The sequence below is a fragment of the Carettochelys insculpta genome, chromosome 3 (assembly GCF_033958435.1).
Source record: "Carettochelys insculpta isolate YL-2023 chromosome 3, ASM3395843v1, whole genome shotgun sequence".
Classification (NCBI taxonomy): domain Eukaryota; kingdom Metazoa; phylum Chordata; order Testudines; family Carettochelyidae; genus Carettochelys; species Carettochelys insculpta.
The window spans coordinates 63,513,948-63,530,460 of NC_134139.1; the positions used below are offsets into that span (position 1 = coordinate 63,513,948).

The 16,513-nt window shown below is 42.6% G+C and overlaps 1 protein-coding gene across 3 annotated transcripts; it reads right to left on the reverse strand.

The window, feature by feature from the left end:
- Positions 1-659: 659 nt before the first annotated feature.
- Positions 660-16,504, reverse strand: TATDN3 (TatD DNase domain containing 3). Of its 3 annotated transcripts, none has more exons than XM_074989998.1 (10): positions 16,396-16,504; positions 15,759-15,791; positions 9,766-9,839; positions 8,223-8,307; positions 7,498-7,560; positions 4,846-4,955; positions 4,400-4,455; positions 3,109-3,221; positions 2,040-2,117; positions 660-1,656 (listed from the first exon to the last, which is right to left on the reverse strand). In XM_074989998.1, exons 1-10 carry the CDS (start codon positions 16,453-16,455, stop codon positions 1,513-1,515), a joined length of 816 nt encoding a protein of 271 aa, XP_074846099.1. In that variant the 5' UTR covers positions 16,456-16,504; the 3' UTR covers positions 660-1,512. The 3 variants fall into 3 exon arrangements, with proteins under 3 accessions (XP_074846099.1, XP_074846098.1, XP_074846100.1); XM_074989997.1 differs by having other exon boundaries at positions 2,040-2,120; XM_074989999.1 differs by lacking the exon at positions 2,040-2,117.
- Between the last annotated feature and the right edge of the window lie 9 nt (positions 16,505-16,513).

Below are 16,513 nucleotides of genomic sequence, written 5' to 3' on the forward strand. Positions count from 1 at the left end.
AGCAATTGATTCAGCTGGAAAAAGTGGGTGTGCCATAGAGTTGTTTGTCTCATTTAAGTGTGCCATGTTATGGAAAAAGTTGAGAACCACTGCTCTAGACCTTTAATCATTCTTGTTACTCTTCTCTGGACCTTCTCCAATTCCTCCACATATTTCTTGAAATGTGGTGCCCAAAACTGGGCACAATACTCCAACTGAGACCTAATCAGCACAGAGTAGAGCAGATGAATGACTTCTCGTGTCTTGTCACACTTCTATTGATGCATCCCAGAATCATGTTTGCTTTTTTTTTGCAACAGTGTCACAGGCTACGTCTACACGTGCCCCAAACTTCGAAATGGCCATGCAAATGGCCATTTCGAAGTTTACTAATGAAGCGCTGAAATGCATATTCAGCGCTTCATTAGCATGCGGGCGGCAGCGGCGCTTCGAAATTGACGTGCCTTGCCGCCGCGCGGCGCGTCCAGACGGGGCTCCTTTTCGAAAGGGCCCCACCTACTTCGAAGTCCCCTTATTCCCATGAGCTCATGGGAATAAGGGGACTTCGAAGAAGGTGGCGTCCTTTCAAAAAGGAGCCCCGTCTGGACGTGCCGCGCGGCGGCAACGCGCGTCAATTTCGAAGCGCCGCTGCCGCCCGCATGCTAATGAAGCGCTGAATATGCATTTCAGCACTTCAATAGTAAACTTCGAAATGGCCATTTGCATGGCCATTTCGAAGTTTGGGGCACGTGTAGACACGGCCACAGTGACTCATATTTAGTTTGTGGTCCACTATAACCCCTTTCTGCAGTACTCCTTGCTAGATAGTCCATTCCCATTCGGTATGTGTGAAACTGATTGTTCCCTCCTAAGTGGAGGACAGTAAAACTCCAATAGTCCGGCATCTGATTGTATCACATTCCCAATAGTCTGGCATCAAAATGGCAAGAGCCTTGTGAGTGAGTTTCAGCAAAAAACAAGTCACAAGGCAGCAGCGGCAGTAGCTAAACTGAGCAAAACCATAAAAAAGGATTAAACTAAAACACTACAGTATATTGTACACAGTAAGTACAATAAAGGGCTTAAAGCACTTTACATGCAGTATACAGGATCAGGGTCCAGATTCTGATGTCTGAGCCATGTTTCTCCGATTTCCATTTGAAAGAGCACAATGCATGTATAGATGCTCCCTCCGCTCTTTCAAAAGAGGGCCTATCTTTTCAAAAATATGTGCATGTGTAGACACACCATTAGTGTTTAGTTACAATAGGCAGCCAAAATATTAATTGACCAATATGAGAGCGATCCTTCTTCTATATTTATTTAGGCAACTAATATTCATCTATATCTGGACCAGATACCAGACGAATGAGTATGTAACAAAATATAAGACAGATCCATCATACTCATCACTTCCTTCTATATAGCACCTGTATGCGCTGGATTATTTGATAGTAAAATGCTGCTGTGAGGACAAGACACACAGTAGCTGTTGGGACATAATGTAATTACAAATTTTAAACATTAGTAGGTCTATTTCAAGAGAAATTTCTGAAGTTTGGGAAACAGCTTTAGTGCATTCTGCGTTGTCACTTCTATAACTTCTTCCACTTGGATTCCTTTTATTTTGGCAATATATTCTGCAGCAATGAAAATATTCTTTGGTTCATTTCTCACCTGAAACGTACAAAAACAACAAATAAATTAATCTGAAATTGATATCAGTGTCATATTCAATTTCTCTTCAGAACCAGCTATTGCAAATAGTTTCAAATATACCCTTGACAAGGCCATAATTTAATTTCTCTGATATATTCCCTCCTCCTCCAGTCTCCTCTAAGTCTATTCCTGCAATTGGGAAGAGTCTTCTCTCGTGTTGTCCTTGCCTTTGGGAGCTGACTTCTGGTACCACTCTGTCTTATTAACTTGCTGTCTCTCTTACAATTTCACGTGATGATGTCTTCCTCCCATAGCTCTGCCTAGTCAATTTTTGCCCTCTGTCATTGTCCTTAGTGAGCTACATTTTTGGAAATGAAGAAGTGGAGAAACCAACAATTTACCTGTTTTTCAGGACCTAATGCTGGAGAGTCGGTTTCTAAGCATATACATTCTAAGGGCAACTGTTTCACAAGCTTCTGCTTCTTAAAGGAAACAAGAAAGCTATTAAATGTCTCATTCACTCAAACTAGGAAAAAAGCAGAGAGACAGGTATGTTTTATGTCAAAGGCATGGAAGTAATACACATGGGGATCTTGTAAATGCACAATTAGGAAATAGTAAAAGTGGTGAAGAATACATGAACTACTTTTTAATCAAGTCTCCATAAAATACATGATGCCACTCCTAGAGAAGCACTGGGCCCATTATAATCTATTAAATCAAGAATATTACTGCTCATAAAAACTACATTAGGGTTGCAGAGTAAAGCACTGAGAAGCTTGGAAATATAAGACTCAATTGCCTGTGCAACTCTAATTCAACCTCTTTGTGTATATGTCTTATGATATAATGTTTAATTATATACTACTATGTGTATATTTTCACATACTATTCCCTCCCCCACACCCCCAAGTCTTGTCCTGCCTCTCATCCCAAGGATTCTTGTCCCAATCTATCCTCACATTGCAGTCTGGCTCTTGTCCCTTCTGCACTGAAATCAGGCTGCCGCTTCCTTTCACAGTGGCCTAGATCCAGCAGGGCATTACTAAATCACAGAAGACACATGCTCTGTGCTCTCATTTCAGGTACCCATGCCCAGCACTGCCTGCAGCAACGCAGAGGAAGTCCTACTCGGCCAGGGGCTGGCATTTGCCCAGTGTGGATGAGATCACTGAGGAACACAAGTGTTAAAATCTAAAGTCTCTGAGCATGTGCAAATTGCAGATTTTTCATGGGTGTAAAACTTGGCCAAATTAGGATGGATTTTCACAGGAAGAGCATAGGGCTCATTCCTGACATACAAGTCAGCTCCTCCCAAATTTTGAGTCCCTTCTCCAAAGCACGGGAGTACTAGAACTTTCAGAAGAAAGGAGCACCAGAAGTTCTTTAACACAGGAGACACTACCTCAATAAACCTCAGCATAACAGAAGCAATATTTTCTTTATAATAAAGAGAGGGGTACACTTTACCTGTTCACTTCTGATAATGGAAGGAGGAATGGAGAAGAAATATCCAGCCTTCACTCCTTCCATCGCCACAGATGGCTTCCCATCAAATGCATGGAGCAATACCCTTTCTGCACCTACAGAGAGCCAAAACCAGCTAGAAAGTAACTATGTTCATAGAAAAGCTTCCCAACTGTCAGACTGATTAAGTACTGAAATAAATTGTCTAGGAAGATTGTGGAACCTCCTTCACTGGAGATTTTTAAGAGCACGTTAAACAAACACCTCTCAGATAATCTGTTGAGGTCCCTTCCAGTTCTGTGATTCTATGGCAGGGCTATGATGTCACATCCTCGTACTAGAACGCAGGTCTCACTAGGATTAGTGCTCCTGAGATGAACAGTGTCAGAACTATACCTGTGAAGCTACCAGTGAGTGATACAAACACAACTGGGGCTTATGATGTGAAATAGCTTACGAAGTAGATCAGAGGAGAGGGGAGGAGAAGAGTCAACTACAGGATGAGACATGTTGGGGGACATAATTGATATGGCAAGCAGTGCCAGTCTGGGGAGAGGGATAGATAGCACCATGAAAACAGTTCTAACCTCCTTCTCTTCAAAGCACTGCAGTCTGAGGAAAGGAGCTTACCATTCTAATATAATAAAGACAGAAATTACATTCTTTTTCCTTCCTTTCTTATTTTACATGTTATTCCCCTCTCCTTTAAGTAACAGGGCAAAAGTGAAGCAATGAAAAATAAGATCCATTAAATCACTGAGTCCATTCCCCTACCAGTGCAGTATACCACCCCCAAGAATGTGTATATTTGATAATGAACTGATACAATATGTGATCCTAGTTCAAAACACAGGAGATACCAGATCCTTAATTTTTTTAATCAAGCTATTTTAGTAACACAAATATTCCATTTCATGAGCTCCAAGATTTAAGTTACAGAAGTATCAGATCAGAAAACTGCTTTTAATACATTTGAAATGTATTTAAAATTTCCACTGTCTAAAAAAATAGAATTTCAAAAGCCAGTCTGAAGAGTTTGATGTTCTGAGCAGATGACCTCTGTCAGAAGGTGCATTTAAACTGGCAAACTGCTAGTGGCTAAGGCAATCTGAACAGTTCTTCAAATGAACAGATAAATCCCATAAATAAAAATTACAGAACTTTGAGAAGGACCTCCATAACTGTGCCCATCAGGCTCTGTATGTATGCAAACTAACAAGCATAACAATAAGATGGTAAAACCGAAGAGAGGCTGCTGAATTTTTAATAGCATGAAGCAAGCTGAAAAAAGCACCTTGTTCCTTCAGGAGGCTAATGGTTGGTCTTCCAGCTGAACGAGAATGGACGTTTCTAGTGAAGAAAGGCAAAATTAGCATTAGGAAATAAGGAGTAAAATTGTATATAATGAATTGATTTGACTACAATTTTTATAGCACCATTCACCAAGAAAGATTTCCAAAGAACTTTGCAAGCATATATAAATTACTTCAGCCATCCTGACAGTACAGTAGCAACAGTCTAGGACATGAAGTGAAGAAGACTACCCTATGCAAATGAAGCTACAGTGGGTATCCCAAATGAGCAGACTATAACTACCATATTGCAATTTAGCTAAGAAAATTAAATCAATATATTTACTTTTCTAAGTTCTGTGAGCTTTTAAGTAACTACAGCTGTGGAGGAATTCTATTTTTGGTCTCTTCTGAAACACAGTAACCTGTCAATATAAATAAAACCTACAAAGGCAAATCCAGTCTTTTTGCTAATTGAATCTGTTTGGTTAAGACTTGTCTTTGTTCTTGCTTCTGTTCATCAGTGCTGGCAAATCTGGGAGTGAAATCTAGTCCAACCTACAGCATAAAAGGAGAAAGAAGAAAGTTTCACTGACCTGATTGTTTACTGAACTACAATCTAGTATGTTAAAAAAAAACAAAAAAAAACCCTGTTTTTGAATCCCACCAGTCAATGTCAAATGTTTACATTTAAGAAGGATTGAAATTAAAATTAGGTTAGTGGCAATGGGTTGATTATCAGCTTAGATTCAGCATTCAATTTATTTTAATCTCTGAAAGAATTTGAGACCTAAGAATTTTACAATGGTTATAGCTGCACAAAAATCATATGTAGGTTAAAATGTGAATAAACAATAAATTCCAAAGTAAAGCCTCCATCTCCAGACTCCTCTGAATCCCAAGAGAAGTTCAGCTTCAGATTTAAACCACTTCTAGTGAAGCTATCCATCTTTATAGTATTGGAATTCAATATCTTCCAGTTGATTTCTAAGTTTGTGAAAGGTGCACAGCTATACCAGTCAAGGCCTTGACTTATTTACCGACCAGATACAGCAAGAAAAATTGACCTGCACTGACAAGTCAGTGTGATTCAACACAGCATGAAATGAGAGGGTAACAAAAGGGCATCCAGGAGTAAAAGGAATTGTCCTGGTTATGTAATTCTCACTGCTAAAATTTCCAGCAAAACTGTCATTTATTGTAGTGCTTTAGAAACATGACCATGTATCCTATAGGACAGTGTTTGTTAAACTGTGTTCCACAAAATACTGGTATTCTGTGAACAATTCGCAGGTGCAACACGGACATTTGGAAAAACACACTGATGGTATATATTTTCTGTTTTTAAAACCAGAAACAATGTTACTGCTTCATTACTATGATACCTGATTAAAATACTTTATTTTGTTTTTTTGCTGGGTATGTTGCTGTTTGCTTTTTTGTTTGTTTGTTTTTTTGGCTTGATATTACTGGTTGGTGTTCCGTGGTCTCAAAACATTTAAGAAATATTGCTGTAATGGGCTCAGATGCCATTCAGCAGTCATACATGCCACTGTACAGCTACTTTCTTTCATGTCCTGCAACACACTCTCATGTAGCATTACTTTGCTCTGCTGAATTCCACCCTGAATTTCAGTGGTGATTCAAGTGAACACTCTGAATTCCTTACCTATTAAACTGTAGTTGGAGTATCAGTAAATTGGCATTTTCAATTTCATTTATACCTACAGGATTTCTGAAGCACTACAGAATCCAGTGAGATGAAGTAATAAAAGTTTTACTAACGTTAATTAGGCAAGTCTGAAACCACAACATCATATAAAACCACACTGTAGTTTAGGACAAAAAGCAAAGGAGAATCCCAGTCAAACAAAACTTCTGAGTCAAATTAGGAAAGCAGAATGCAAGTACCTCAAGGGGAGTTTGGCCAGGACTTTGAGACTGACACCTGTAATCTCATGAAAAGTGCAATAGATTTTAATGAACAAAGGTGGCCAAGACCTTGATTTTTACATCTCATCCTAAAAACAGCACCTTCAGTAACAATGTCCCTGTGCCATACCTCTGTTCAGTACTGAGTCACCGGTAAGATATCAGCAACTGAATCACAAACACTGCTTTCCATACCCCTAACTGGTCAGTAGCAGTCTCACATCCAAGTACTGACCCTGCTTGACCACAGTTGGCTCTCAAGTTCACAACAAAAGTTTGCAGGGCTGCCAGTGAAAGTAGTATGTATATTTAAGATATTTTCCTACCATGTCCACACTAGCAACTAAATAAAATAAAAAGTAGCCATCAGCTTTTAAAATCTTCTCCTTTTCATCCAACCTTTATTGTCAAATTCCATTGGCACTTTCCATTGGGTGCTGAATCATTCTGCTGCAATATTCTTAGCAGCAAAGCTATGTCTACACTAGTCCCTTCCTTTCAGAAGCAGCATGGTAATGAGTGAGGTCGGAAGATGCTAATGAGGTGCTACTATGAATATACAGCACCTCATTAACATAATGGCAGTCGCAGCAATTCCAAAGTGCCGCTTTCAAATCGCCTGCCGCCTGTGGAGGCGGGGGCCTTTCGAGAGGACCCCCCGTCTTCAAAAGCCCCATCTTCCTACCATGTGTTTGCCTAAAACTCATATAATTGAAAAGTCTTGAGAGAAAAAGTTGGGGGACTGGAAAGATTGGGGGCAGGGGAGAAGGAAGATGAAAATACTATTACTGTAAGTTTTCTTTTTCTTTTTTTTTCCTGATTATTCCCATATAACCATGGCAACTGTAATTACCTTTGCCAATTTATTTATCTGAAGGGTATTAATAGCAGATTCAGAGGTAGGCAAAAGTATTTCCCATTCAGATAAAAAATTGGCAGTGAAAAGTAAGTAGTAGCTGGGAGCCAGGGAAGAAAGGAGATACATCAGGAAAGTATATGAAGGAAAACATTTTCAGTGCTGGAATGCCAGGTCAGGTTCTCCCGCTGATAAGATTATTAGTGTTACTTTTTGTTTACATAAAACCAATAATGTGCTACTTGCTTGGAACTCAAAGGACTTATGCTAGCGAAAAAGAGGATTTAAACAAAGCAGAGAACTTCTGCTTACCTCTCCAACTGCCAACAATCTATCTTTATAGAGTTCTATAATAGGCAGTGCAGCATCCAGGTCCTGAAGGAAGAAAAATTATGTGAAAGGACGAAATTAAAGAACAATCTTCTATCCTTGAAAAGTAAAAGCAGGATGAATTCAGTTCCACCACAATACAGAACTCCTTAATTTGTCCTCTGTGTACCTTGGAAGGTGCTCCTGCAATAGGTTTGTGTGGGTCAAGGTGAGAGGTAGGCCATCAGGTTTGAAGATTCTGCAAAGCCATTCTGACTTAAAGTTTATTTTTAGATGAGTGAAACATGTAATTACCTTTTCAAAACAAGCTCAATTCTACTCTGAACATGCCAGCTGTTAATCAGAGTACAGTCACCACTTAGAGTCAGGGCATGGACACAGATGTATACATCTCTCTAGTCTCCCACTCCCCATGTGAAAGCACAGACAGCTAAATGTTCTTTATGCTGCTCATAAGCAGATTGTCTGTCTGCTACACTGCACCCTCTATAAAACAGAGAGCCAAATGACTTCAGTAGCATTTTGCTTGAGTTTTAAGAGTCAAAGATGAGTAAGAACATCAGGATTTGAACCACAGTGTTTTCTGTATCGTGTAAAAATCAACATAAAATTTAGGTTGGGTTTATTTTAAATATCAGATGAGTCACTTCTATATGTCTGCTGCTTGGCCAAGTTTGGACATGTGGCAATTCAGAGATTGTTTATACCTTTAAAGTAACACTGAACTGCTCTTCTGGGGGAATACCTTGCACTGGATGAACTCCCAGACATGGCAAGACAAACCCTGGGTACCTAGAAATGAGAAATACATTAACAATGGGAGAAATCACAAAGCATGCTTTATTGTGTCTATTGTGAAGAACTAGAGGAAAAAATTATTAGCTAATCAATTACGGTTACAGGACATTCCTCATCATCCCTATAACCAGCAATCCACTTGACCAGTAGCGCATCTTATGCCTAGTGATGGAGAATGAAAGTCAGAATACCTGGCTTCTAGTCTTGCCTCTGACTTGACTCGCTCTTCGAGACTGATCAAGTCACAGCCACGCTTGCAAACATCCCCTCTGATTTTTGGCTAGTGCCTGATTTTTCGAAGGTGCCAGTCACTCACAGCTTACATAAAGTTCAATCAAGCTGTGAGTGCTGAGTATACCTGAAGATCAGACCACTGAGTGCTGGAGACATAGAAACTGAGGAACTGAAATTTTTAGTTTCTCTGAAAATTTTCACTTCAATATCTCTGTGTATCAGATTCCCTTCCTCTGTAAAATGGGTGATAATACTTCCTTCACAAAGGAGGTGTGAATTAATTAAAAGTTTATAAAGAGCTTTGAGACGCACTGTTAAAAGAAACTTCAAAAGTAAAAAGCATATTACATCTCTTATTGTAAAAATACTGCTACCTTGCAATTACAAGTTTCATCTTATGACAAGAGGTTTTGGAGATGCAATGTTTATGCTAATAAATAATACAAAATAAAGACACAACCTTAAGAGCAAACCTAAAAAATACCAGCAGGATATCAGCTTAAGATGCCTTTTTGTTTACACCACAACTCTAATACTAGCAAAGAGGAAAGAGCTCAAAATATTTTTAGATATTGCAGAGAGCTCTCTACTCAAAGACCCTACATTTGATTAGACAATGAAATAGAAAAAAAAATGCTTGGTACAGTACTATTAATTCTGAAAAGCAGTGTGACTAATGGCTGGTTCAGAAGACAGGAGTCAGGATTTCTAGATTCTATTCTCATTCTTCCCTGACTTGCCATGTACATTTGACAGCTCACTTCACTTCTCTGTTCTTCAATGTACTTCTGGAAAGTTGCACTTGCTAGCTCTCTCTCGAGAGCTGTGAACCTAATTTCATGTCTGCAAAACGCTTAGGAATTTTTGGATGAAAGGTCTCATTAAGGATGATTTATTTGTACTGCAGTAGCAGTTAGGAGCTCCAGTCAGACCAGGACCCTATGGTTCAGAACCAGAAGACAGTCCCTGGCCCAAGAAAATTACTGTCTAAGTAAGGCCTTTCTGTCTCCCATGAACTGCTCTTAATCCTGCTCTCTCCTTTGTGTACTGCCCATGCACAGTCACAACCTGTGCTTTCCTCTCCTCCTTTTCCAGTCCACAGATCATGTTTTCCTTGATGATTTGACAGCAACAGTACTAACCTTATCAAACTGTTCGGCAGACATGTAACAATAAAGATTGTTTCAATCACAGACAAAGAAGACAAAGTCATTATACCTTTCTGAAAGCTTGATAATTTTTTCAAATTCTCCTGAGTGCTCAGCAACTGCCACCAGGGCCAAAACTTTAGCCTGAAACAACAGGAAATAAAATCACTGTAGCATAGAGGAGCAAATGGAAATCACAGGGCAACTTCTTAGCCTGACAGAACCTCCAGGCTCCTTCATAGTCTAAATTTAATTGATAAAAATGAGGTGAAGATATTTCATGTAAAATGAGCCCTTCTCTGAAAAGCCTAGTGCTGGAGAGGGGATTTGGGAAACACGGTTAAAATTCCATAAATTTGTAGCAACCAACCCTGTGCCACCCACTGGTATGAAGTACTGAAAAAAATAAACAATCAGACTAGTTTTAGCATAACACAAACATAAGAATGGCCATACGGGGTTAGACTGAAGGTCCATCTACCAACATATCTTGGCTTCCAACAATGGCCAGTGCCAGGCATCACAAAGAAATTAACAGAATGAATGATTATCCAGCAATCTCCCCTCTGTCACCAATTTACAGCCTCTGACAAACAGAGGCTGGACATACCAGTCCTACCCATCCTGGCTAATAGGTCCATCAATGGCTATCCTTCAAGAAGTTATCTAGCTCTTTTTTGACTCCCTCTTTAAGTCAAAAATGTCCATGAATTCAGAATTTGTTAAGACAACACCACACAGACTTTGAGTGTCCAAGCATATTTGAGAATGTGTTGCACGGGATGATCACCAGAGGTTACTCCCAGGACTCACAGCAATGCCAGGTGAAGGGGAAAAAACTCCAGCAGGCCTATCACAAAGTTCAGGAAGCCAACTGGTGGTCTGGGTTGTCTCCAAAGACCTGTCACTATTATGAACAGCTGCTCGCGCTTCTTCTGGGGGGAACCCAACTACAGTGCCCAATCTTAGTTAAGACTCTTCAGGAGTCCCCATTCCGGAGTACACAGTGAGCCGAGGAAGCTGCTCCCAACAGTCCAGAGCTCTTCACCATTGACCTGGAGCCCATCCCCTCTACACCTTTCCCTTAGCCCCCTGTGTCCAGCTGTTCTGATGAGTATTTTTCTTCTGAATGCTGCAAGTGGTTTGCAGCTGGGTATAGGTACAGGTATGGGTATACGTTTTCTGTGGCTCTATGCCCCCCAGAAGTGCATGTTAATATTTCTGGGAATGGAGTGCTTATCCTTTTTGAAGATCTCCAGGAATGTCTCATTCAGGTACTCTTGTATTTTTTGCACAAGGCTTTTGGGCAGGCCTGACTTATTGCAGCTTCCATGGTAACACAGCTGGCCATTGCAGGCAACCATTTAGCAATTTGGTCTCATGGTGCCATACAGCATTTTGGCAAATTTTCCAGGCTTGTGCTCACACAGGATGAGTATCTCTTCTTTTTTGCTATCTAGTAACAGAGAGAGAGACGTGCTAGTCTATACACTATCAAAACAAAAAGCAGTCAAGTAGCACTTTAAAGACTAGCAAAATAGTTTGTTAGGTGAGCTTTCGTGGGACGGCCTCACGGTCTGTCCGACGAAAGCTCACCTAATAAACTGTTTTGCTAGTCTTTAAAGTGCTACTTGACTGCTTTTTTTTTCTTCGCTATCTGTTATTCTTAGGAAGGTGCTGTCTTCTCTGGCAACCGACAGAAGCACGGGAACTTGGACTGGAGTTTTAGCAGTGCTGCCTGCCCTTTTAAATTTCCATGGAGTGCACTACCACACCACATGGCTGGCAGGCACTCCATCTTCCCGCCCCCCATGGGCGGCAGGCTCTCTGGGCCTTTTCCCCTCCCACTGCACTTCCACCACACTGCTGGCTTCATTGGGAGCCACTGAGAAACATTTTTCCCCCAGCATGTGGCTGGAAAACTTTCCCCCTGCATTTCTTTTCACTTTACAGGAATCCCTCCCCACCCAGCCATCCAAGCAGCTGGAATCGAACCCTTCCCCTTCGCCATGTGGCTGCCAGACTCTGCAGACCCTGGTCCCATGCACCAGCATGCCCCGCACAAGCGGGTTTTCCTTGCGGAAGATTGCTCCAGGAAACGGCTGAAAAAACTTTTCCCCCTGCTCCAGGACACCGGCTGCTTCCCCTGCTTTGCACACACATGCATGCCACTAGTAAAGTGGACAACAGCTCACCATGTCCATAATGAAATGGTTTGGATAAGTGACGGCTTGTGCAATGCATAGTTTGAATCCTCATCATCCTAAAGAAGCCTCAAGCGGCCTTGCAAAAGGAAGTTTCACGGATTGTAAAGGCAGAGACCTATTCATTCTACAGGTGAGTGCTCTGTGTGACTTGTAACTCAATTTTGACCTTCCCTTGCCAGCAGATATCCTCAGTGTGGGAGAGAGGGCAAGGAAGTCCAAAAGGTCCAAGCAGTACCGTATCCTGCAGCACCTGGGGCGGGTCCAAGCAGAAACTGCCAACAGCAAAAGAGACACAGCAAAGAAGCAGCAGACTGTGCTTGAGTTTAGGAGAGAGCAATCTGCGTACATGAGAGAAGACGCAGCACAGCTCATAACACCTATGAGCGACCAAACCAATGTCCTGTGCTCCCTGGTGGAGCTGCAGAGGGACTCCCTATGCAGCACTGTAGGCTCTACTCCCAGCTGCCCGGACTTCCCTGAATCCAGGTCACCCAACCCTCATCATCGCAGCCCCTGAACGCGGGAAAGGAAGGCAAGGACAATCTACCACTCCACCCCAAAGATCCACTGCAAAAGGCTATTCCACCACCCTTGATACCCCTTCTTTTCCCTGCCACTTAACCCCCCCCCCAAATAAATGTATGCTTTTGATGATAACCATGATGTGATTTATTGGTACCAGTGTGTGGTGAGGTGCACAAATCATTGTGGGAAGTCATGGGTGTGGAAAGGGCTAATAGCACAGCTGTCTGCTGCTACACCAAGGTCCGCAGAGGACTTGCAGCAGAGGGACCCAGGCAGGGGTGGAAAGGGCTGACAGCACAGCTGCCCATCTTTTTGTGAAAATAACCCTCCCTTTACATACATTCTTCCTGCAACTTAGCCTTCTGCCCGCAAATAAAAGTATTCTTTCTGTGAAAGACACTGTCTGATTTATTGGTTCACATATGGCTGGGAGCACAAATCATTCTGGGGAGTGGTGGTGGCTGGGTGGTATCACAACAGTCAAATACAGCACAACCATACGTCTGGCAGATCATTCATGAAGCTATCTTTCAAAGGCTCCCTGATTGCCACCGCCTCCACACAGTTATTGAAAATGACCTTGTAGGCAGCTGCGAATAAGCCCTGCTCATGGCATCAGCCTCTGCATCCATATGCTCATGAAATTCTCCCGCCTGGATTCAAAAATGTTATGCAAAATATAGCACACTGCAACTATGGTGGGGACACTAGTTTCTGAAAGGTCCAAATAAGTTAATAGGTCCCTGAACCTCACTTTTAAACAGCCAAAGGTGCATTCCACCACCATTCTGCACTTGCTAAGTCTGAAATTGAAGTAATCCATGATGTGCTCCAGGGCGCCTGCGTATGGCTTCATGAGGCAAGGAAGCAGAGGGTAAACGGGTTCACCCAGTATTATTATAGGCATCTCCACATCGCCAATCCTGATTTTACAGCTGGGAAAAAAAAATCCTATTCACGAACTTTCTGTACAGCCCAGAATTTCTGAAAATGCACACATCATGAACCTTCCCTGATCATCCCATGTTGATGTCGGTGAAATAACCTTTGTGATTTACCAATTCCTGCAATACCATCAAGAAGTATCCCTTTTGGTTGATATATTGAGAGGCCAGGTGGGCTGGGGCCATGATGGGCATGTGCTTGCCATCTACTGTGCCACGGCACTTAGGAAACCGCAGGGCTGCAAAGCCATCAACTATGGCCTATACATCTTCCAGTGTCACGGTCTTCCTCAGGAGATGCCAACAGATTGCACTGGCTATCTGCACCACCGCGGCCCCCACTGTAGTTCTGCCCACCTCGAACTGATTCACCACTCCCCAGTAACTGTTGGGCATTGCAAATTTCCACAGAGCAATTGCTACTTGCTTGTAAACCATTAAAGCCAGCCTTATTCTTGTATAGCTGTGTTTCAGAGTGAGGACCAGCAAATCACAAAGTTTCTTAAAAGTGGACTTGCACATGTAAAAGTTCTGCAGCCACTGCTCCTCATCCCAGGACTCCAACACGATGTGGTCCCACCAGCGTGTGCTGGTTTCTTGAATCCAAAAATGATGCTCCACTGTCTGCAGTGCATCCATGGCAGCCAGTAATTCTGAGTTCTTGGCTTGCAGTTGAGCAATTTCCTCTTCAAAATCTTCTTTGTCACCCTCAACAATCACTTCAGCCCATTCCCTTTATAGTTGAAAGAAAAAGTGCACGACATTCCAGGAAGTTGCCATAATGGTCTGTGAAATGACTCAAAGCGTTTGAGGATCCATGCTTGCACTAGTGCTGTGCCAGAGAAAATGGCACAATCTTACATTCATTTTTTTGCAGTTAGTGGGCACTGGTGAATTCTGGGAGAGCGGTTTACATTCTCAAATAGTGACATCAAACACCCATAGGTAACTGAGACAATTGCCCCCCCCCCCAACACAACACGGCTAAGGCTCTTTGGGATCGGTACACACAATGCATTGCTCATGCAGTCAAACTTGGATAAGGCAATAGAGATGTGGTAAGTTGATGTGGAGAAATGTTAGAACAAATTTCTGGAACATTTGAAGACAATTAAATTCGAGTTCATAAGATCGAGGTTAAAAAATCAAATTTATTAAAAGTCAATTTTATTTTGTTGTGTAGATGAAGTCTCAGTCTGGATAGAAGAAAGAGGGTTTTTCTTTCTGGGGAAGTCAAGGTAAAAGACATCTACAGAAAGCAGATTATATTTCTGTGGTGATGAGCAAGAGTCCTTCATTGGAGCCCATACATAGCAGGTTGATGCCTGAGATGTGCTGGTACTTCCTGAGTGTTTAGCAAGGCATGGAAGTGAGAAAAATCTGCTGAAGAAACTCTGTAGGGCCCAGAAATAGGGTCAAAAAGCCAGGGAACTTCAGTGTAGCTTCACAGGTGAGGAGTACTACTAATGTAAATATTTATTCGAATTTAGTTGGACCTTTTTTTGACCCCAAAAGGGGATTAAAATTTTGGTGGTCTACAGAGGGCCCAGACAGGCCTTGGTGATCACTAGAAATTAATAAACATGCCATACACCATTCAGACATAAGAAGAAAACCTTGAGATTAAGATATTCCATGACAGGCCTCTGTTCAAGCAAAAGGTGGCCCACAAAGAATGGCAGAGCAGTCAGTTGGCTTTATGGGGGTGTAGCAGGCTGGTTGTGCAGAGCAGTTTGCAGGATCAATCCTGCAGTTACTAAAGTTTCTGGACAAAGCACAGCCAGGGTGCTTTTATCTTATTCCTAATAGTCCCTAAGGCAGGCTGGTCTGTAGCTTGTCTTCTTTGTGAGATGAAATAAACAGTCACAGTAGACTTGACAGCTATGATAGAATCACAGGTCTGTAAACCAAAATCTCCCAAATTCTAATCTCATCTCTGACATGGACTCCTATTGTGCAGCTGAATTCTTTACTGAGCTTCTTTACCTCAGTTTCGTCCATCTGTAAAAGGACAATAATGAGTATTGTGAAGATTTCTTCATGTCTGTACAGCAGCGTGCACAATTGCTTAACCTTAGGCTTCCAATGTATTCCGCATTTAACTAAGTTTGGTGCTGCTAGCAAGCCTGTATTTTAAAGTATAAAACTTTGTGCTCAGCTAGCATGAAATAGGCAAGTTTAGCAGAACCAAAGTTATTTTCAGTATAAGGCCCATATCTTACAAACACACAAGCTCAAGCATCACTTTAGAAATGTAGATAGTCTCACTGAGGCCACTCATATGTCTACATTTAAGCATGTGTGTAAGCACCGACAGGAGCAGGACTCATGTTTAGTGAATACCAAACACTTTGAGACAACAGAAAAATGTCAGTATAGCTACCCACCTTCTTTGCTTCTTCTAAGACATCCTCAATATCCTGAAAGAGAGTATAACATTTTACTGGAAACTTGAACAGAGAGGGGAACAGCACCTTTAAAATGACAAGTGTCTACTCTTTTAAAGGCTCTTAAAATATAGCCTGAGCTGAAGGGCTACCGGGGAAAAGTCATGGAGTGATGCCACACGGCTGGAAGACACAGATCTCTAAGCGCCAACCTGGCACTTGAGGGAAAAGCAGCTCCAGCAATGCCTGAGCAGCCCCGTCCACCCCAAGGCAAGGGCCAAGAATGAGGGCGGGAAGCACGGTGGAAGCAAGGGCAATAGGGGGTGAAATCCAAATGGGAGGGTTAGAGAGGAGCGTGAGAGTTAGACTGGGGATAGGGTGGGGGGTACGCCCAAGGAGCAGGGCAAAGGGGCTGATGGGACAGGGTCCGAGGGGCACGGAGTGGGGAGACAAGGGGAACACGGGGTCCCCATGGGCACGGAGGGAGTAAGCCAGAAATCAGAGGAAGGTTCCGCTAGGGCACGGAGGGGGGTGACCGCGGGGGGGGCAGGGTGGGTCCCTGTGGGGCAGGGAGGGGTGTCCCGACGTTGGGGGTGATCAGGACCGGGGACTCCCGATGGGGGGCGCTGCTCCGCACCCGCTCGAAATCCGGCGCCGCGAGGTGGCAGTGACAATCTACCGGCCCGGCAGCAGCCATGCCGCGCGCCCCAGACTGGAACGCCCCAGTGGGAACCGGTTTCCGCCCGGGCTGGTGC

Coding starts and splice junctions, on each gene's coding strand:
- TATDN3 (XM_074989997.1), bottom strand. CDS start 16,455: ATGGCTGCTGCCGGGCCGGTAGATTGTCACTGCCACCTCGCGGCGCCG. Junction 15,792..16,395: donor CGGCGCCGGATTTCGAGCGG/GTGCGGAGCAGC, acceptor ACTCTCTTTCAG/GATATTGAGGATGTCTTAGA. Junction 9,840..15,758: donor TCTTAGAAGAAGCAAAGAAG/GTGGGTAGCTAT, acceptor CTGTTGTTTCAG/GCTAAAGTTTTGGCCCTGGT.